Source organism: Macaca mulatta, chromosome 5 (assembly GCF_049350105.2).
Source record: "Macaca mulatta isolate MMU2019108-1 chromosome 5, T2T-MMU8v2.0, whole genome shotgun sequence".
Lineage (NCBI taxonomy): Eukaryota > Metazoa > Chordata > Mammalia > Primates > Cercopithecidae > Macaca > Macaca mulatta.
Genome location: NC_133410.1, coordinates 46,986,092 through 47,007,956, shown reverse-complemented (window position 1 = coordinate 47,007,956; position 21,865 = coordinate 46,986,092). Strand labels below are relative to the sequence as shown.

Genomic DNA, 21,865 nt, shown 5'->3' with positions numbered 1-21,865 from the left:
TAGAATGTGATCAATTCTGTAAGCTCAATGACTCAATTTATTGGGAGAAGAAATGTAGAGACATACCAATCAGATGCAAAGAATAGACCTTGTTTTGATCCTGGCTAGAATAAGACAACTATTAGAAAACATTTTTCAGATAATTGTAAATATTTGAACAAAAGCTTGGTATTAGATGATATTATGGAATGGTTCCTAAGTTTTGTTAGGTGTGATAATGGTATCGTGGTTGTGACTCATTTAAGTCCTTATCTGCTATAAGTATATAGTAAGGTATTTACAGTGAAATGACACAGTGGAGGGGTAGGAAAGGAAGTGGAAGCACAGCTGAAACAAAGATGGAAAAACTGAAATAGCTAAGGCTGAGTGATGCCACATGGGTGTTCATTATACTTTTCTTTCTACTTTTTCGTGTTTGAAAATTTCTGTAATATATAATTTAAAAATTATTGAAGTAATTACTTGACTAAATTGCTACAGTGGCAAAAATACAAAGCAACATCACTGGAATATTTAAATAAACAAGCAAAAAGTAATGGTTTTCACATATTTTGAAAATGTCCTAATTTCAGTATGAAAATTAGGTTGTTTTCTGGCAATAAACTTCAATTTACAAGTTACTGCTTGTTCCTTCCATATATAAAATTTGTTAATATAACCTTGCTATATCTGAAATTACAATTAAAATAAAATAAAAATCAAATAAGGTTTCAAACTACAAAGAAAGAGAAAGATTTATCATTTCATTCCCATATGCTGTAAAGCACTTTCTTCTAACAGGTATATGTTTATATTCCTGCACATGCACAGGCCTGTGTATGAAGAGATGGTAAAAGCTAGATGCATCCTTGAGTTTAAGCTAATTCAACTTTTTCGTTTTACAGATGAGGAAATTAAGTCCCAACATTCACATTTCCATATAGCATTCCCAAGTAAGCACCAGCCAGTCCTTAGCAATGTGGTAATTTTTTTTCTTATCCCTAGAGTCCTTATAGGAAATAATCTAACACATAAAATCATCAATTCCAAAGTTCCTCAGATTTTTTTCTCCTGAAATCCTTATTTTTCACCATTAAATCACTTTGAGGTACGACCGTTAGACAAAAGTTCAGCTTCTATATTAATTGCACTTACTGCAAATTCCAAAAATTTCCTGTATTTTACATGTGTCTGATAATTGGCACTCACGGTATGGAACCTTCAGGATTTTGTATGAAGCACTGGCTGTCACATACAGCTTCCATGAAACATCTATCTACTATGTGCCCAGCACTCCAAGCCAGATGCTAGAAATAGAAAAACAAGCATATGCAGTCTGGACTCATGAGGTCTAAGAGGAGGTAATACAGGTAGAAACATGTAAGAGTAGTAAAAATATGATAGCATGATAGGAATCTGATATTCAGCATACAGTGTAGTCACAAATAGGGAGGATGTCAGTTCTAGCTTAGAGCATGAAGATCAAAGAAGGTGTCATATAGACAGGTAGCTTGAGCATCTCAATTTGTGTTTAATTTTTGAAAACAGGCCACAAAGCAGGGAAAGAATAAGGAGCCAGTTTGGGGATTAAAATAATTCCACAGAAAATCACTGTATCCACCTAGGCTGATTCTCTTAGTAAGTGCTTCCCTGCCAAAGGCTGAGGCCAGCTCTCAGGATGGACATGAACAGAACAGACAAAAGCCCCTCCAATCACTAGTGAAGGCAGAATCTGAGGATTCGAGAAGGGAGGCCACTTCGGCAGTCAAGTCATGATAATCAGAAAACAAAGCAGCAAATTTCAAAGCAAACTGATATCGGAGAAGCCCATCACAAACAGGGGAATCAAAGGGCAGAGAAACATGGTGCTCAGAAACCTAGGGAAAAGTGACAATTTGGATAGGCAGAAAGCTAGTAGGGCCTTGGAACTAGGTAAGTGCTCTGAACGAGACTCAGTGCCCAGCACAGCAAATGATGCTCAAATGTGTCTATTAAGAAGAACCATATCCAAAGGATGAAAAGAGAGGCTGACAAAAGTAGGCCACGGCTCCAGTCCCAGAGATTTTGAATGACTTGTCAAGTTTATACAGGAGCAAACAGTTCTGAGGCAGCAAGAGTCAGAGTCTCAGACACTAGACAAACTATCAGAATTGGGACACAGGATCAAAATTTGTGTGGCAACAGTGTTCTCATACATTTTTTTAAAAATCTACTAACTACATGCACTAGGCCAGATTCCTTGCAGAGTGCTATATGCTGCAGACCACAGAGTGCAGACTAGAGTTCCTTCCTGTTCTCTCCACCGCGTAAACCAAATACATCCTGCTAGGGGCAAGTCTGAGCTCGTCAGGGAGTCAGCGTGCCCAGCTGTGGGAAGAGGACAGCTGTATAGGCTGCACCCTAAGACAGATCTGACCTCAGGTGAAGAAACGGCAGCCCCTGAATCTGACATTTACAAAAGGAAACTTTATTCAGAGTCAGCAGCTAGAGGAAATGATCCTTGAAAAGGATTCATCCTAAGAGATGGCTTATGAGCATGTTTCTGATGGGAGAGGGGCAGCTGCCTAACTTCTTTTCATGAAGACCATCTAAAATTTCCATGGAAGGATTTTTCTAATACTAATCCCAATAACTTTAGGATAAATGTTTCATTTTAAGCAAAATACACAAGGCCCTTTAGGTTCTGGCCTCTTCATGATCTGCCTTATTGCTCACCTACATTCCAGACATACTTAGCCACATAGAACAACACAAATACACTGTAGTCTCAGGCCTCTGTGCTCTTGCCTATGTTGCTCCCTCAGCCTGAAATGCCAGCCATTCTTTTCACTTTACTGTTTGCCAGGTATCTTCTCGTTCTTGAAGATTTAATTCCAGCATTATCTCTTAAGACTGAGCCTTTCCCTCTTTCCACTGCATGGCCCCCTCTCTGTCCCTACCCAGATACAGATACCAGATGTCTGTATCTGGTGCTACTTAAAGATGGCATGGAATCCTGAACAGACCAATAACAAGTAATGAAATTGAATCATTGATAAAAGATCTACCACCAACAACAAAAAGCCCAGGGCCAGATGGATTTATAGTCAAATTTTCTCAGCAGTGCAAAAAAATAGCCGATATCCATCTTACGGAAACTATTCCAACAAGTCAGAGGAGTTAGATTAGGGGCTCCCTAACTCATTGCATGAAGCCAGCATCACCATGATACAAAAACCCGGCAAGGACACAACAACAACAAAAAAGAAAGCTTCAGGTCAATATCCCTGATGAACACAGATGCAAAAATCCTCAACAAAATATTAGCAAACCAAAGCCAACAGCACATCAGAAAGATAATCCATCATGATCACATGGTTTTATTCCAGAGATAGATGGATAGTTTAACATATACAAATCAATAAATGTGATTCACCACATAAACAGAATTTAAAACAAAAACTAGGCTGGGCGCAGTGACTCATGCCTGTAATACCAGTACTTCAGGAGGCCAAGGCAGGCAGATCACCTGAGGCCAGGAGTTAGAAACCAGCCTGGTCAACATGGCAAAACCTTGTCTCTACTAAAAATACAAAAATTACCCAGGCATGGTGTCAGGTGCCTATAATCGCAGCTACTCAGGAGGCTGAGGTACAAGAGTTGCTTGAACCAGGAGGCGGAGGTTGCAGTGAACCGAGATCACACCACTGCACTCTAGCCTGGGCAATAGAATGAGACTCTGTCTCACAAAAAAAAAAAAAAAAAAAAAAAAAGAACAACAACAACAACAACAAAGACCCATATAATCATTTCAATAGATGTAGGAAAAACACTCAATAAAAACCAATATCCTTTCTGATAAAAAATCCTCAACAAACTAGGTGTCAAAGGAACATACCTCAAAATAACAAGAGTCATGTATGACAAATTCACAGCCAATATCATAATGAAAGGGGGAAAGTTGAAAGCATTCCTCCTAATAACTGGAACAAGACAAAGAGGCCTACTCTCACCACTCCTATTCAACACAGTACTGGGAGTCACAACCAGAGCAATCAGGCAAGAGGAAAAAAAACAAAAGGCGTTCAAATTGGAAAAGAGGAAGTCAAATTATCTTTGTTCACTGATGACATGTTCTTATACCTAGAAAACCCTAAAGATTCCTCCAAAAGACTCCTATACTTGATAAGCAACTTTAATAAAGTTTCAAAACACAAAATCAATACACAAAAATCAGTAGCATTTCTATATATCAATAACGTTCAAGCTGAGAACCAAATCAAGAACTCAATCTCATTTATAGTAACCACACACACACAAAATAAAATACTTAGAAATACATTTAACCAAGGAGGTGAAAGATCTCTACACAGAGAAGGACAAAACACTGATTAAAGAAGCTGCAGATGACACAAATAAATGAAAAAACATCCCATGCTCATGGATTGGAAGAATCAATATTGTTAAAAATGTCCATACTGCTCAAAGAAATCTACAGATTCAATGTAATTCCTATAAAATACCAACGTCATTTTTCACAGAATTAGAAAAAATATTCTACAATCATACGGAACCAAAAAAAGTACAAATAGCCAAAACAATCCAGAATGGAAAAAAAAAAAAAGCTGGAGGTACCACATGACCTGACTTCAAACTACACTACAAGGCTACAGTAACCAAAACAGCATGGTACTGCTACAAAAACATAGACACATAGATCAGTGGAAAAGAATAGAGCACCCAGAATTGAAGCCACATGTCTACAACCAACTGATCTTTGACAAAGTTGACAAAAATGAGCAATGGGGAAAGGACACCCTATTCAATAAATGGCACTGGGAAAATTGGCTAGACATATGTAGAAGAATAAACGAAATCCCTACCTCTCACCACCTACAAAAATTAACTCAAGATGGATTAAAGACTCAAATGTAAGACCTGAAACTATGAAAATCTTAGAAGAAAACCCAGAAAAAACTCTTTGGACATTGGCCTAAGCAAAGAATTTATGATTAAGACTTCAAAAGCAAATGCAACAAAACAAAAATAGACAAATCATATTTAATTAAAACAAACACCTTCTAAATAGCAAAAGAAACAATCAAGAGAGTAAACAGACAACCTACAGAATGGGAGAAAATATTTGCAAACTATGCATCTAACAAAGAACTAATATTCAGAATCTACAGGGAACTCAAACCAATCAACAACTACAAAAGAACCAAATAACCTCATTAAAAAGTAGACAAAGGACATCAACAGACATTTCTCAAAAGAAGACATACAAGAGGCCAACAAGCATTAAAAAAAAAGGTCAGCATCACGAATCATCAGAGAAATGCCAATTAAAACCACAATCAGATACCATCTCACACCAGTCAGAATGACTATTACTAAAAAGTCAAAAAATAACAGATGTTGGCAAGGATGCAGAGAAAAAGGAATGCTTATACACTGTTGGTGTGTATGTAAATTAGTATAACCCCTGTGATAACAGTATGAAGACCTCTCAAAGAACTAAAAATAGAACTACCATTTGTCCCAGCAATCCCACTACTGAGTATCTACCCAAAGGAAAAGAAAATGTTATATCAAGAAGACAACCACACTTACGTTTCTTGTCATGCTATTCACAACAGTGAAGTCATGAAATCAACCTAAGTGTCCATCAATAGATGATTAAAGACAATGTGATACACACACACACACACACACACACACACACACCATGGACTACTATTTAGCTATAAAAAACAATGAAATCATGTCTTTTGCAGCAACATGGATGGAGCTAGAGTTCATTGTCCTAAGTGAACTAACTCAAAACCAGAAAATCAATACTGCATGTTCTCATTCATAAGTGAGAGCTAAAAAATGGGTATACATGGACATATGGAGGGAAATAATAGACACTGGGGGCGCCAAAAGAAAGGAGGGTGGGAGGAGCATGAGGGTTTAAAAATTACCTACTAGAAACAATGTTCACCATTTGGGAGATGGGTACACTAGAAGCCCAAACCTCACCATTGCACATGTCCATGTAAAAAATCTGCACGTGTACCATTGAACGTATAAAAACAAAAAAATTAAAACATACTACTATTATATTCTACATTTCCTTCCATCTTACTGTTACTTTTCCTAGAATTTTAACCTACTTTGTTGAGTTGTTTATCCATTTACCTGTTGATGAACATTTGGGTTTCTGCCAGTTTTTGGCTATTACAAATAAAACTGCTATGAACATTGTATACAGGTCACAGAATGGAAAACTATTTTCATTTTTCTTGGGTAACTGTCTAGGAGTGGGATGGCCATGCTATATAATGGGCATATGCTTAGCTTTTTCCGAAATTTCCAAATTGTTTTCCAAAGTGGTTGCACTATTTTACATTCTCACCAGCAGCATATGAGTGTTCAAGTTTCTCTATATCCTTGCCAACACTTGGTACATTTGATCTTTTTAATTTTAGCAAGTAAAGCTCTGTGGTTTAACCTGCATCTTTTCACAAAATTATTTGCCATTCATATGTCAAATACATCAGTTCAAAGTCTTTTGACGGTTTTTAAAGTTGTTTGTTTTATTACTGAGTTTTGAGATGCCTTTATATATTCTGAATAGAAGTCCTATATCAAATATATGGATTGCAAATATTTTCTTCCTGTCTGTGACTTGTCTTTTCATTGTGAAAACAGTATCATTTGAGGAGCAAAATTTTAAATTTTGATGAGTTCTTTTATTTATTTTTGTCTTTAATGGATTGTAATTTTGGTGTTGTATCTAAGAAATCTTTGCATGATACAAAGTAAAAAGATTTCCACCATGTTTTTTTTTTCTGAAAGTTTTTATAACTGTAGATGTACATTTAAGTCTAGGATTCACTTTCAGTTAATTTTTGTAAATGGTGAGAGGTATGGACTGGAGTTCACGTTTGAAAATATAAATACCCCATTGTTGCAGTACTGTTTGTTGAAAAGATAACCTTTCTCCATCTATTTGTCTTTGCACCTTTGTTAAAAACCAGTTGTCCATAAATGTGTCAGTCTATTTCTAGACTCTACAATCTCTTCCATTGATCTGTTGGTCTATCTTTATGCCAAAATGACACTGGCTTGATTATTATACCTTTCTGATAAGTCTTGCAATCATGTGGTTTTAGCCTTCTAGCTTTTTTCTTGTTTTTTTTTCAAAATTGCTTTAGTTATTTTGCATCTCCACTTAAATTCTAAAATAAGCTTGTCAATTTCTTAAAGACCTTGTTGATATTTTAATTGGGATTTCACTGACTATAGATAAATCTGGGGGAAAACTGATATCCATTTAATTAGCTCTTTAATTTTTTTTCACTAGTGTTTAGTGGTCCAGTGTACAGGTAGCTCACATTTTTGTCAGACTTATACTTAAGCATTCCATTTTTCTGATGCTATAATAAATTGTATTTTTTAAAATTTCAATGTCTGCTCATTATTAGCATATTAAAATACAATTGATTTTTGTATCTGGATCTTGTTTTCTACAACATTGCTAAACTCATTATTTCTAGTAGGATTTTTGGAGATTTCATCAGATTTTCTACAAAGAACATTATACCATCTGTGAATAAAAGATAGTTTTACTTTTTCTTGTTTGATATCTTTCATTTCTTTTTCTTGCCTGACTACACTAGCTAGACCTTCTGGTGTAAGTTTGTCTTGTTCCTGATCTCAGGGGAGAAGTATTTCATGATTAAATATGCTGCTGGCTCTAGGTTTTTCATGGATGCCTTTTATCAGATTAAGTTCCCTTCTACTTCTAGTTTGCAGGAATGGAAGTTAGATTTTGTAACATGCTTTTTCTATATCTATGAGATGACCACCTATTTTTTCCCTTTTGATTCGTTTAATATGGTTTGTTAATATAGTACTAGAATGGTGAATGACATTGTATTATTTTCTAATGTCAAACCAATCCTACTTTTTGGGGAATAAGTCCCACTGGGTCATAATGTATTATCATTTTCATACATAGTTGGATTTGATTTGCTATAATTTTGTGTGGAAGTTTTGCATCTATGCTCATGTAGGATATTGGTCTTCCATGAAATGTCTTTATACCCTTTTGGGATCAAGGTAATAGTATCAGGATAATTCTCATTTCAAAAAATGATTTGGGAACTTTGCTCTTCTCACACTGTGAAGTAGGTCTAATTGTCTTTTTTTCCTGAAAGTTTTATAACTGTAGATAAAAATCTGGAAACTGAGGATCAAAGCAGGTAGATAACTTGGCTCAAAGCCATAGTGCACTTATGGGCTGATGCCTGAAATCAGGTAAGGACTCCAAATTCTAGCTGCCTTCGCAAAGGGGATATGGATGCCACAAGATACCTCCAGAATGAATATTATTGTGTGTGTGTGTAAATATTTATTAATTAAAATAAGCCAAACTATTTTAGTAGGTGGCTAAAGTTATGACCTTTAGTGATTTAACAAGGGTATAAGTACAGAAACACTTTATCAAATTAAGTACGATTGCAACACACAATTCCACTTAGACCCACAAACGTTCTCGTCATGTATTACTCACAGGAAGCCTCGGAATCTGCTGAGGTCATTGTTTGGGTTTTCACATTCTATCCTAGTGGAAAACTTCTCCGGATCAACTTCAGAGTCCTAAAAATGTTTTTTGAATCACAAAATAAGAATTCAAGGTTAAATCCTTAATACTGAAGTGTTCTATCACTTTCACCAGTTCTTAAAATAATGCTAAGGCTTTTTTGCAATGAAGTTCATATCATGAATTTCCCAAAGGAAGGAAAGTAGAGGCATAATTATGTGATCTATATTTGGGATTAGAATGGTCCTGGAGCATTAATAAACATTTGTAGGTGATGGGAATGACTGAGTCATTTACTGAAATCCACGCAGGACTCTCCAGAAGAGAGCTTCTACTCATAAGCAGCTTTTTATTGATAAAGCACTGAAAAACTGAAAATACTTTTGTTGTTGGTCTTTAATCACATAAGTGGTTTTTGAGATTAAATGTATATGTGAACACTCTGAGAATATATGCATTTGATCTCAGCCAAATTTTATAGATAAAAAACATAAAAATAAACTAGACATCAATATCCATAATATCTTCTAATGGATCAGACAGATAATTTCAGAATTCTTTATGAAAACAATGAACAAATAAGCAAAGTGCCTTTGTAGGCACAGCTCCTTTAAGGTATGGATTCCCCTAAAACAAGCCACATCAACCTTATTTCATTACTTTTATTTTCATATCCCTTTGACCAGTAAGATAAATGCTATTGATATTGATATATATCATAATTAATAAGCATGTAATAGAAAACAAGAAAATGTGAATTATATGATAATATGATTTATTTTCTAATGAGTAATATCTATGGAGTTCTTTTGACACACTAAAATCTGTTGTGCACTTTAAATATATTAGCTAATTTCTTCTTCACAACTCCATGAAGTAGGTACTATAATAATTGAGCCTAATTAACAGATGAGGAAAGAGAGATACAAAGAGGATCAGTAATTTGCCAAAGTTCTCAAAACAAGAAAGTGTTTATAGTAGGATTAATATCGAGGTCACCAGATTCACCCTTAACGAACCCACAGTGTGCTGATTAGTATTAGACCAGTGCAAAAGAATCGTGCTTTTTGCCATTACTTTTAATGGCAAATATTAATTGCTGATTAATACTCAAAGTGGGTATGTAGTGGTACAACAGAATGTTAAGTTGTGCAGGATTTTTACCAATGTCTTTGGTAGGAGACTACTTACAGAAATGACAATGACAGTAGTCTAAGAGGCATATCAATCACAGAGGATCTAAATGAAATCCATAGGTAGAGAGGTGGGCCCAATATGACAAGATGAAATTTACCAAAGATAAAGGTATTGGTAGGCTAAAACACTTTTTTTTTTTTGGTTTATAAGTGTAAGACAGAGTAACCCTGACTTAACAGTAGTTTGGGTTTAAAAAAAAAAAATAGACCGAGCTCAGTGGCTCACGCCTGTAATCCCAGCACTTTGGGAGGTCGAGGCACGTGGATCATGAGGTGAGGAGATCGAGACCATCCTGGCTAACATGGTGAAACTCCATCTCTACTAAAGATACAAGAAATTAGCCAGGTGTGGTGGCATGCGCCTGTAGTCTCAGCTACTCGGGAGGCTGAGGCAAGAGAGTCGTTTGCACCCAGGAGGCGGAGGTTGCAGTGAACAGAGATCGTACCACTGCACTCCAGCCTGGGCTACAGAGCAAAACTCTGTCTCAAAACAACAACAACAACAACAACAAATCATTAAATTGTAAAATACTTCATCTCAAGTGCTTCCAGAGAAAGGGGAGGGAAACCGACATTTAGACACTATATATGATGTTTTCATGTATATTATTTCATTTGAATCCTACAACAATGCTATGGATACCATCATTTTCATTTTAAGATTAAAAAAAAGGAGGCATAAAGTGTTTAAATGACTTGTCCAAAGTCTCACGGTAATTAACAGCAGAGCTGTGATTCATTTAAATCCATGTCAATATAACTTCAAGGTTTCTGTTTCCCTCTGCACGATACTGAGAAGGGTCTAAAAGCTACGTAGCATGAAAAAAAGTTTTAAGCTTTGGTATATAAGTAATTACAGATTTTAGAAATAATGATCAACTAAAAATAAGATATAAAGTCTAAGTTTAAGAAAAATAATTCTGTTAGGTTCCTTTAATTCCATTCTAAAAAATATGAGTGCTCCACTAAAGTGTGTCAGCTCTGAAGTCATTTTATCCTCTTATCTAGAAAAGAGTACACTTCCACGCATATCTGGAAATGAATGAAACCTTCTGGGATTCTAATTCATCCTGGTGAAAATAAATTAAAAATCTCTTAATCTGTAATATGAAAATGAGCTCAGTCATCTTCTGAAAAAAAAATGTTAATAAGCCACTAACTGAGAACATATGACTTACTTGTTCTGCATATCCCCGAACCACCTGCCTCTGTTTTAAATTGCTCTCTCCATCAAGACCAGAAGTCTCAATGTGACAGATTCCATCTGGATCAGTGGAAAAGAGTAGTACCATGTCTGCAGGGATGACCTCGTTACAGGAGAGGCGAATAAAGTCCCCAACAGTAACGTCTTTCCAGCATCGGTCAATGTATTTTTTCTCTTTCCTATAATTAAAAAAAGATTTTTTAAAAAAGAATATCAAGCCAAAAATACATATAATGTTTTTAAGTTTTTTTTGTGTACAATTTAAAGTATGTATTAAGTATTAGGGTAAATTTTAAACTATTAAATGCTCAAAGGGGCCAGGCAAGTTGACTCATGCCTGTAATCCCAGCACTTTGGGAGGCCGAGGTGGGTGGATCACCTGAGGTCAGGAGTTCCAGACCAGCCTGGCCAACATGGTGAAACCCCATCTCTACTAAAAATACAAAAAATTAGCTGGGCACAGTGGCACTCACTTGCAATCCCAGCTACTTGGGAGGCTGAGATGGGAGAATCTCTTGAACCCAGGAGGTGGAGGCTCCAGTGAGCCTAGATCACACCACTGCACTCCAGCTTGGGCGACAGAGCTGTCTCAAACAAACACACACAAACAAACAAAATGCCAAAAGGGAAGCCACAGAACTGGTAACCCCTAAATTCCACAATTGCTTCACCTGAAAATTTAGTTACTGAGCCACGAAAACATATTTCTCAGACCTTTCTTCCTGTGGGATTTTGAACCATTGTGCTGTTTGAGTCTAATTCTGGAATAAAATTACAATCAACATTTGATGGGCTCATTCAGATACAAAGCAATTTCTTCATGCTGCTCTGTGGTCAGGTACCAAGGATCTGAAGGTGCACAAGACACATCATCTGCTCTCAGCACTTCCTGTCAGGCAGATAGGATGCGTTACCATTATGCTCCACGATGCCTTTTCCTTAGGGTAGAATGAGGACATTTGTATAGGAGAATGTCATTTTCCCTAGGGTAAAATGAGGACATTTGTATAGTAGAATATCATGGTGGCTCAAGCCTGTAATCCCAGCACTTTGGGAGGCTGAGATGGGCGGATCACGAGGTCAGGAGATCGAGACCATCCTGGCTAACACGGTGAAACCCCGTCTCTACTAAAAAAAAAAGTACAAAAAACCAACCGGATGAGGGGGCGGGCGCCTGTAGTCCCAGCTACTCGGGAGGCTGAGGCAGGAGAATGGCGTAAACCCGGGAGGCGGAGCTTGCAGTGAGCTGAGATCTCGCCACTGCACTCCAGCCTGGGCGACAGAGCGAGACTCCGTCTCAAAAAAAAAAAAAAAAAAAAAAAAAAAAAGAATATCATGTATCATGTTAGCTAGTCAGGTAGCATTTCACATATGATGCCACCAACAAAAATTAACAAGGTCTGTCTTATTCCTCCACTGTCTCCCAAATATCCATAAAAAAGTAATATTTGTGACAAATATAAAATACACTTACTTTATTTCATCAGATTAAATAGCAATCACAACTTACACAAATACTTTTACAACTTCTGCCATACAGAATTATATCAGCTCTTTCAAGAAATATTTAGCTTAGAAGGCTACCTAAGAAGTACATTTTCAGGACATACCAAAAGCACAAGGCTGAAATCAACAAAGGAAATCTTTGATAATCTAAAGGGTTTATTGGCCCATGGAGAAAGGCAAATCAACAGTTTATTCTGTATTTACCAAACTTTTCCCTAGTGTCTGTGCATATCGGTTCATTCTTAGATAGAGGGAGGTAACAGAGCAAAGATAAAAACGGTAGGCAGGGGTATTATTTTGATGGTTTGGTCCTCCATGCCACATCTAGGAGTAGGAATTTCATTCCATAGGAATGGAGAGCAACCAAAGGTTCAGACAAAGAAGGATGTGACCATACTTCTGTCTGCCAACTCCTGAGACAGAGTGATGAATGAATTATTGGATGGCAGGTTATTTAGAAGTATGGCCAAGAGACCAATGGTAAGTTATTGAAATAATTCAGGGGAGGAATGAAGATGGTCAGAATTAAGGAAATAGCAACACAGATAGATACAAGATGAAATCAAGACATATTAGATACCAGAAACAAGCTTTTGGACTTACTACAGGTAAAGGAATTATCCAGGATGACACTATGGTTCCTAACGTGTACTATGAGGTGATGGATGGTGCTGTCATAGGTCTCAGATTTTAGAAGCAACTGGTTGTATCACAGGTGAGATAACTTCAGTTTGAAAAGTTTTTATTTGAAGTATCTGCTCAGCAGTTTGAGGGTCCTGATCTGGAGATTATGAGTAAAGATGTAGATCTGGAAGTCCTAGGTACATAGATGGCAGTTGATTCCAGGTAAGGATAAGGTTTCTTAGGGAGTCTTCAAAGTGATAGTAAGGTGAAAGAAGACCTGAGATAAGTGGTGTCACAGAAATCAAGGAAGAAGGATATTTATAAGAGGGAGTCACAATAGTTGAAAGTCTCACAGAGGAGTCCTGTATGATGAAGACCCAACTGCCTACAGTATTTGGCTCTTAGGTCTGGTGGTCTTGGAGAAAGATGATAATGTGAAATTTTTGATTGGAAGAGTGAAGAAGAAAGTGTAATCTCTATGAATCAGGGAGTAATTAGAAGTTACCGAGGCTGGGCACGGTGGCTCATGCCAGTAATTCCAGCACTTTGGGAGGCCGAGGTGGGCGGATCACGAGGTCAGGAGATGGAGACCATCCTGGCCAACATGGTGAAACCCCGTCTCTACTAAAATACAAAAAATTAGCTGGGTGTGGTGGTGCATGCCTGTAGTCCCAGCTACTCGGGAGGCTGAGGCATGAGGATCACTTGAACCCAGAAGTCGGAGGTTGCAGTGAGCCGAGATCACACCACTGCACTCCAACCTGCTTTTGAGAGAGAGCAAGACTCTGTCTCAAAAAACAAAGCAAAACAAAACAAAAATGAAGTTACTGAAGTAGAATATTTCCTGAAGGTTACCTATGAAAGGAATAAGGGGTGAAAGTAGCCACTGCAACGGAAGGTTAAGTCAAAGGACAGTAAAGACGAAGGAACTGGGCATGCACATAGGAAGCAGGGGAGAAGCCAATGCAGAAGGCATGGTGGAAGAAAAAGGAGGGAGGGGAGATGTTGGTTGAAGCTACAGAGAAGCAATAGGAATGAGATGAAAAATACAGATGGAAGGATTACTATTTACAAGAAAGGGAATTTCCTCTTCATCTAAGGTCAGAAGAAAGTAGGTAAAGACATAGATGGTGTAATTTGAGGTACATAATTCATGCTTACTGCTTTCTACTTTCTATCTAAGAAAGTCAGGAGGAAATTTGCTAAGAACTTGTGAAGGCCCAAAGAAAGATAGACTTCGACATTTGGGTTAGGAATTTTATTTTCTTTCAAATATAAGAAGTAACATTGCTCTAAGGAACAAGTTTCTTTCTCTATATGAGAACAAAACTCAAATGAAGTCACTTTTACATTTGAATTCACTTCATTTTTCCCCATTTGTAGCATGTACCAAGATTTAAACAAAACAAAACACTAGCTAATTTTCCCAATCTCTGGCTAGCTGAGATCTAGAAACACATACTGACATTAACATGCCAATTACCATGTTAGGTGCTAAGGATACAAAAATGATTAAGATAGGGTCCCCACTCTAGAGACATTATGGTCAAATTTTGAAACAGAGACACAAACAGCAATTTCCTAAAAGGGAGCTGTCCACAGGCTACTATGGGAGCAAACAGGCAGGGCACTGGGCCCTGGAGGAAGTGACACTTGAACTGAGTCTTAAAGGATGTTCAAGAATGAATCAGGCAAAGAAAGGTGGGACAGCACATTAGTCCGAGAGCAGGAATAAAGAAGGCTTCAGAGAGCCCAGTGGGAAAGCAACCACAGGTTAAACGACAATGCTCACAGCCACATTTAACTAGCCTGGAACATTTACAACATTGGGAGGTGCAAATATAAGGCTACATTTCCTTTCCTGATATATAATTAAAACTAGTAAGAGGACTTTCTTCTTTCCCCAGAGCCTAAATGCACAACTAGAACTTCTTGCTTCTCCTCGGTGGTTTGTGCTTGTGTGTGACTCTCAATGACCAGGACACAGCACCCACAATCCCTCCTTTAGGAAAGCTTCTAGGCCTATTTTGTTTCTTTGTAAGTTCAGTAGCAAACAGCTCTGCTACAAAAGCATTGGGAAAAGTTGGTACTAATACACACTGAATGATTAACAGTGATTCCACTAGAATGGGAGCTGGTAAGGGAAGAGAGGGAGAGGTAAGAATGAAGGGTGGGGAATGTGAACGCCTACTTCACTTTATATTTAAAGAGAGAAAGGGTAGGATTATGAATTAATTTTTCTTTTTGGTATTTTTAGTATGTTTCCAATAAAACACTAAATTATTTATAATAAGCAAATAATGAATTACCATTGGGCACAACATCAGCTAAGATTTATTAGATGCTTTAAATATATATGTATCAACTCATTTAATTTTTGAATCAATGTTTTGGTTGGTATCATGAAAACACGATAGCCCTACTTTTACAAATTAGAAAAAAATTGGCCTTGACAAGTTAAGTAACTTGTTCAATGTTACACAGCTCCTAAATAGGCCTGTAAATTGAAACAAGGCAGGTATATCCAGAGTCTATCCTCTCAAATACTAGAGTTTACTGCCATTTACAGTCACTTCTGATAACCACCAAATAAAATGTGGTTTAATTACATATTTTCAAGAACATTTGAAGAATTTAAAATTTTTGTTTCATAAAATGTCTTACATAAGGTTTATAATCTTAGATGGCTACTGAAGGTCTCATTTCACAAATCATGAAATTCTATGGATTTATAAGATAATCCTAAAATGTTAACATTAGCTAATATTTTGAAACTTCTAACATCAACAACATGGTGATTTTTAAAGGTCAGAAAATAATGTACATTCGTTGATGGCAGACATTGGATCTATTTTTAGTTTAAATCCTCTGAGTGTCTCAGTGCTTACCACATAGCAGGCACTCAAATTTGTTGAATGATTAACAGTCTTCTTTTCAAGACAGTTCCATTATGTTAAAACAGATTTTAAAACCTTACAAGTGGCTCCTATTTTAAAGGCAATCTTAAGAAAGTCAGGTTTTCTATAATAGCTTATTCTAACTTAATTGGGGGTATAATAGAGTTTAAATGATTAATTTCTAGACTAGTGTTTGTTATTCCAAATGATACTTTTCTATAGAAAATTAAGCACCTTGTGAAACACCACTTCTTACAAATAAGAACCAAATTATCACTTAGAAATGTTAACATGCTTCTTCCAAAAACTTGCTAAATAGCCCCCATAATTTCACCCTAAATTTGTGAAGAAATAATTTGTTTGTAAGTTGATTTCTTTGTATTTCATAGGAATTTATATTAGCATATTCAAGTCAACAAGGCATGGTTTTATATCCCATCTTTATTTCTTTATAACCTTATAATAATTGCTCCAGAAATAATCTGGGGGAAAAATGTAAGCATTATTTCTTCTACAATACCAAACAAAAGCAAATTATATTATACATACATAAAAATGCATAAAATTACCTGAGCCTATTATGAAACACAAACACAAAGGAACATTTTAGAATGGATATTAAATAACTGACTATAATACTGCATTTCATCTTTAAGTTTATATGAAAATCAATTAAAATAAATCTGGACTATGTCTAAAAGGACACCTGAGAAAAAAGTTATACCAGGTCTTCCACTGGGTAATTTTAATATTTTAAAAATTGTGCAGTGTTTTAAGGAGTTCTCAAATGTTGATGAAATGACTTGATGTGACAAACATAAACTCTAGCAAATAGTCATTAAATTAACCTATAATAATCATAATGGCTTTTACTTAGCACTTGGAAAAGACTAGGTGCTATGAAGTAAGTTTTATTATTACATTCATAATAAAGGAAACTGGGTGTTTAGCTGCTTTTTGTAAATTGTCCAAGGTTACACAGCTAAGTGAGAGAATCAGATTAAATGTTGTAGAACAACCTAGAAAAGCAAATAAACACAGACTATCAACTCCAAATTGCAATTAATTTCATTCATTTGAGAAAGGGTCTCTCTCTGTTGCCTGGATTGGAGTGTAGTGGTCCAATCTTGGCTCACTGCAAACTCCGCCGCCTGGGCTCAGGCGATCCTCCGACGTCAGCCACCCAATATCTGGGACTACAGGCACAAACCACCATGCCTGGCTAATTTTTTGTTGTTGTTTCTTGGTAGAGACAGGGTTTCGCCATGTTGCCCAGGCTGGTCTCAAACTCCTGAACTCATGCAATCCACGAACCTCAGCATCCCAAAGTGCTGGGATTACAGGTGTGAGCCACTGCACTTGGCCTGAAATTATTTACATATTTGCATTTGTATTCGAAAATATATATAATAAGCATTCTTTCCATTTACTAACTTTGGCATTCGCTGGGTAATCTTAAAATTGGTCAAATTCTGGACTTTGTTCATCATATAATCATTGTAAAATATTGTTTCTTTTTTTATTTTTTTTTTAAATTTATTTATTATTATTATACTTTAAGTTGTAGGGTACATGTGCATAACGTGCAGGTTTGTTACATATGTATACTTGTGCCATGTTGGTGTGCTGCACCCATCAACTCGTCATTTACATCAGGTATAACTCCCAATGCAATCCCTCCCCCCTACCCCCTCCCCATGATAGGCCCCGGTGTGTGATGTTCCCCTTCCTGAGTCCAAGTGATCTCATTGTTCAGTTCCCACCTATGAGTGAGAACATGCGGTGTTTGGTTTCCTGTTCTTGTGATAGTTTGCTGAGAATGATGGTTTCCAGCTGCATCCATGTCCCTACAAAGGACACAAACTAATTGTTTTTTATGGCTGCATAGTATTCCATGGTGTATATGTGCCACATTTTCTTAATCCAATCTGTCACTGATGGACATTTGGGTTGATTCCAAGTCTTTGCTATTGTGAATAGTGCTGCAATAAACATACGTGTGCATGTGTCTTTATAGCAGCATAATTTATAATACTTTGGGTATATCCCCAGTAATGGGATGGCTGGGTCATATGGTACTTCTAGTTCTAGATCCTTGAGGAATCGCCAGACTGTTTTCCACAATGGTTGAACTAGTTGACAATCCCACCAACAGTGTAAAAGTGTTCCTATTTCTCCACATCCTCTCCAGCACCTGTTGTTTCCTGACTTTTTAATGATCGCCATTCTAACTGGTGTGAGATGGTATCTCATTGTGGTTTTGATTTGCATTTCTCTGATGGCCAGTGATGATGAGCATTTTATCATGTGTCTGTTGGCTGTATGAATGTCTTCTTTTGAGAAATGTCTGTTCATATCCTTTGCCCACTTTTTGATGGGGTTGTTTGTTTTTTTCTTGTAAATTTGTTTGAGTTCTTTGTAGGTTCTGGATATTAGCCCTTTGTCAGATGTGTAGATTGCAAAAATTTTCTCCTATTCTGTAGGTTGCCTGTTCACTCTGATGGTAGTTTCTTTTGCTGTGCAGAAGCTCTTTAGTTTAATTAGATCCCATTTGTCAATTTTGGCTTTTGCTGCTATTGCTTTTGGTGTTTTAGACATGAAGTCTTTGCCCATGCCTATGTCCTGAATGGTACTACCTAGGTTTTCCTCTAGGATTTTTATGGTATTAGGTCTAACATTTAAGTCTCTAATCCATCTTGAATTAATTTTCGTATAAGGAGTAAGGAAATGATCCAGTTTCAGCTTTCTACTTATGGCTAGCCAATTTTCCCAGCACCATTTATTAAATAGGGAATCCTTTCCCCATTTCTTGTTTCTCTCAGGTTTGTCAAAGATCAGATGGCTGTAGATGTGTGGTATTATTTCTGAGGACTCTGTTCTGTTCCATTGGTCTATATCTCTGTTTTGGTACCAGTACCATGCTGTTTTGGTTACTGTAGCCTTGTACTATAGTTTGAAGTCAGGTAGCGTGATGCCTCCAGCTTTGTTCTTTTGACTTAGGATTGTCTTGGAGATGCGGGCTCTTTTTTGGTTCCATATGAACTTTAAAGCAGTTTTTTCCAATTCTGTGAAGAAAGTCATTGGTAGCTTGATGGGGATGGCATTGAATCTATAAATAACCTTGGGCAGTATGGCCATTTTCACGATATTCATTCTTCCTATCCATGAGCATGGTATGTTCTTCCATTTGTTTGTGTCCTCTTTTATTTCACTGAGCAGTGGTTTGTAGTTCTCCTTGAAGAGGTCCTTTACATCCCTTGTCAGTTGGATTCCTAGGTATTTTATTCTCTTTGAAGCAATTGTGAATGGAAGTTCATTCATGATTTGGCTCTCTGTTGGTCTGTTACTGGTGTATAAGAATGCTTGTGATTTTTGCACATTAATTTTGTATCCTGAGACTTTGCTGAAGTTGCTTATCAGCTTAAGGAGATTTTGGGCTGAGACAATGGGGTTTTCTAAATATACAATCATGTCATCTGCAAACAGGGACAATTTGACTTCTTCTTTTCCTAACTGAATACCCTTGATTTCTTTCTCTTGCCTAATTGCCCTAGCCAGAACTTCCAACACTATGTTGAATAGGAGTGGTCAGAGAGGGCATCCCTGTCTTGTGCCAGTTTTCAAAGGGAATGTTTCCAGTTTTTGCCCATTCAGTATGATATTGGCTGTGGGTTTGTCATAAATAGCTCTTATTATTTTGAGGTACGTTCCATCAATACCGAATTTATTGAGCGTTTTTAGCATGGGGGTTGTTGAATTTTGTCAAAAGCCTTTTGTGCATCTATTGAGATAATCATGTGGTTCTTGTCTTTCGTTCTGTTTATATGCTGGATTATGTTTATTGATTTGCGAATGTTGAACCAGCCTTGCATCCTAGGGATGAAGCCCACTTGATCATGGTGGATAAGCTTTTTGATGTGTTGCTGAATCCGGTTTGCCAGTATTTTATTGAGGATTTTTGCATCGATGTTCATCAGGGATATTGGTCTAAAATTCTCTTTTTTTGTTGTGTCTCTGCCAGGCTTTGGTATCAGGATGATGTTGGCCTCATCAAATGAGTTAGGGAGGATTCCCTCTTTTTCTATTGATTGGAATAGTTTCAGAAGGAATGGTACCAACTCCTCCTTGTACCTCTGGTAGAATTCAGCTGTGAATCCATGTGGTCCTGGACTTTTTTTGGTTGGTAGGCTATTAATTATTGCCTCAATTTCAGAGCCTGCTATTGGTCTATTCAGGGATTCAACTTCTTCCTGGTTTAGTCTTGGAAGAGTGTAAGTGTCCAGGAAATTATCCATTTCTTCTAGATTTTCCAGTTTATTTGCGTAGAGGTGTTTATAGTATTCTCTGATGGTAGTTTGTATTTCTGTGGGGTCGGTGGTGATATCCCCTTGATCATTTTTAATTGCGTCGATTTGATTCTTCTCTCTTTTCTTCTTTATTAGTCTTGCTAGTGGTCTGTTAATTTTGTTGATCTTTTCAAAAAACCAACTCCTGGATTCATTGATTTTTTTGTAGGGTTTTTTGTGTCTCTATCTCCTTCAGTTCTGCTCTGATCTTGGTTATTTCTTGCCTTCTGCTAGCTTTCGAATGTGTTTGCTCTTGCTTCTCTAGTTCTTTTAATTGCGATGTTAGAGTGTCAATTTTAGATCTTTCCTGCTTTCTCTTGTGGGCGTTTAGTGCTATAAATTTCCCTCTACACACTGCTTTAAATGTGTCCCAGAGATTCTGGTACGTTGTATCTTTGTTCTCATTGGTTTTAAAGAACATCTTTATTTCTGCCTTCATTTCGTTATGTACCCAGTAGTCATTCAGGAGCAGGTTGTTCAATTTCCATGTAGTTGAGTGGTTTTGATTGAGTTTCTTAGTCCTGAGTTCTAGTTTGATTGCACTGTGGTCTGAGAGACAGTTTGTTATAATTTCTGTTCTTGTACATTTGCTGAGGAGTGCTTTACTTCCAATTATGTGGTCAATTTTGGAGTAAGTACGATGTGGTGCTGAGAAGAATGTATATTCTATTGATTTGGGGTGGAGAGTTCTATAGATGTCTATTAGGTCTGCTTGCTGCAGAGATGAGTTCAATTCCTGGATATCCTTGTTAACTTTCTGTCTCGTTGATCTGTCTAATGTTGACAGTGGAGTGTTGAAGTCTCCCATTATTATTGTATGGGAGTCTAAGTCTCTTTGTAAGTCTCTAAGGACTTGCTTTATGAATCTGGGTGCTCCTGTATTGGGTGCATATATATTTAGGATAGTTAGCTCTTCCTGTTGAATTGATCCCTTTACCATTATGTAATGGCCTTCTTTGTCTCTTTTGATCTTTGATGGTTTAAAGTCTGTTTTATCAGAGACTAGGATTGCAACCCCTGCTTTTTTTTGTTCTCCATTTGCTTGGTAAATCTTCCTCCATCCCTTTATTTTGAGCCTATGTATGTCTCTGCGTGTGAGATGGGTCTCCTGAATACAGCAGACTGATGGGTCTTGACTCTTTATCCAGTTTGCCAGTCTGTGTCTTTTAATTGGAGCATTTAGTCCATTTACATTTAAGGTTAAGATTGTTATGTGTGAACTTGATCCTGCCATTATATTAACTGGTTATTTTGCTCATTAGTTGATGCAGTTTCTTCCTAGCCTCGATGGTCTTTACATTTTGGCATGTTTTTGCAATGGCTGGTACCGGTTGTTCCTTTCCATGTTTAGTGCTTCCTTCAGGGTCTCTTGTAAGGCAGGCCTAGTGGTGACAAAATCTCTAAGCATTTGCTTATCTGTAAAGGATTGTATTTCTCCTTCACTTATGAAACTTAGTTTGGCTGGATATGAAATTCTGGGTTTAAAATTCTTTTCTTTAAGAATGTTGAATATTGGCCCCCACTCTCTTCTGGCTTGGAGA

At 37.0% G+C, this 21,865-nt stretch overlaps 1 protein-coding gene across 1 annotated transcript in view; it reads right to left on the bottom strand.

Moving 5' to 3' along the window:
- The window catches only part of ATP10D (ATPase phospholipid transporting 10D (putative)), a 114,630-nt gene that overhangs the window by 61,326 nt on the left and 31,439 nt on the right, over positions 1–21,865 (bottom strand). The window contains exons 4-5 of the mRNA XM_001101879.5: positions 10,926–11,130; positions 8,522–8,607 (exon numbers count right to left, since the gene is read on the bottom strand). Of these exons, the coding sequence (XP_001101879.4) occupies positions 8,522–8,607; positions 10,926–11,130 (291 nt within the window). The remainder of the gene's footprint in view (positions 1–8,521; positions 8,608–10,925; positions 11,131–21,865) is intronic.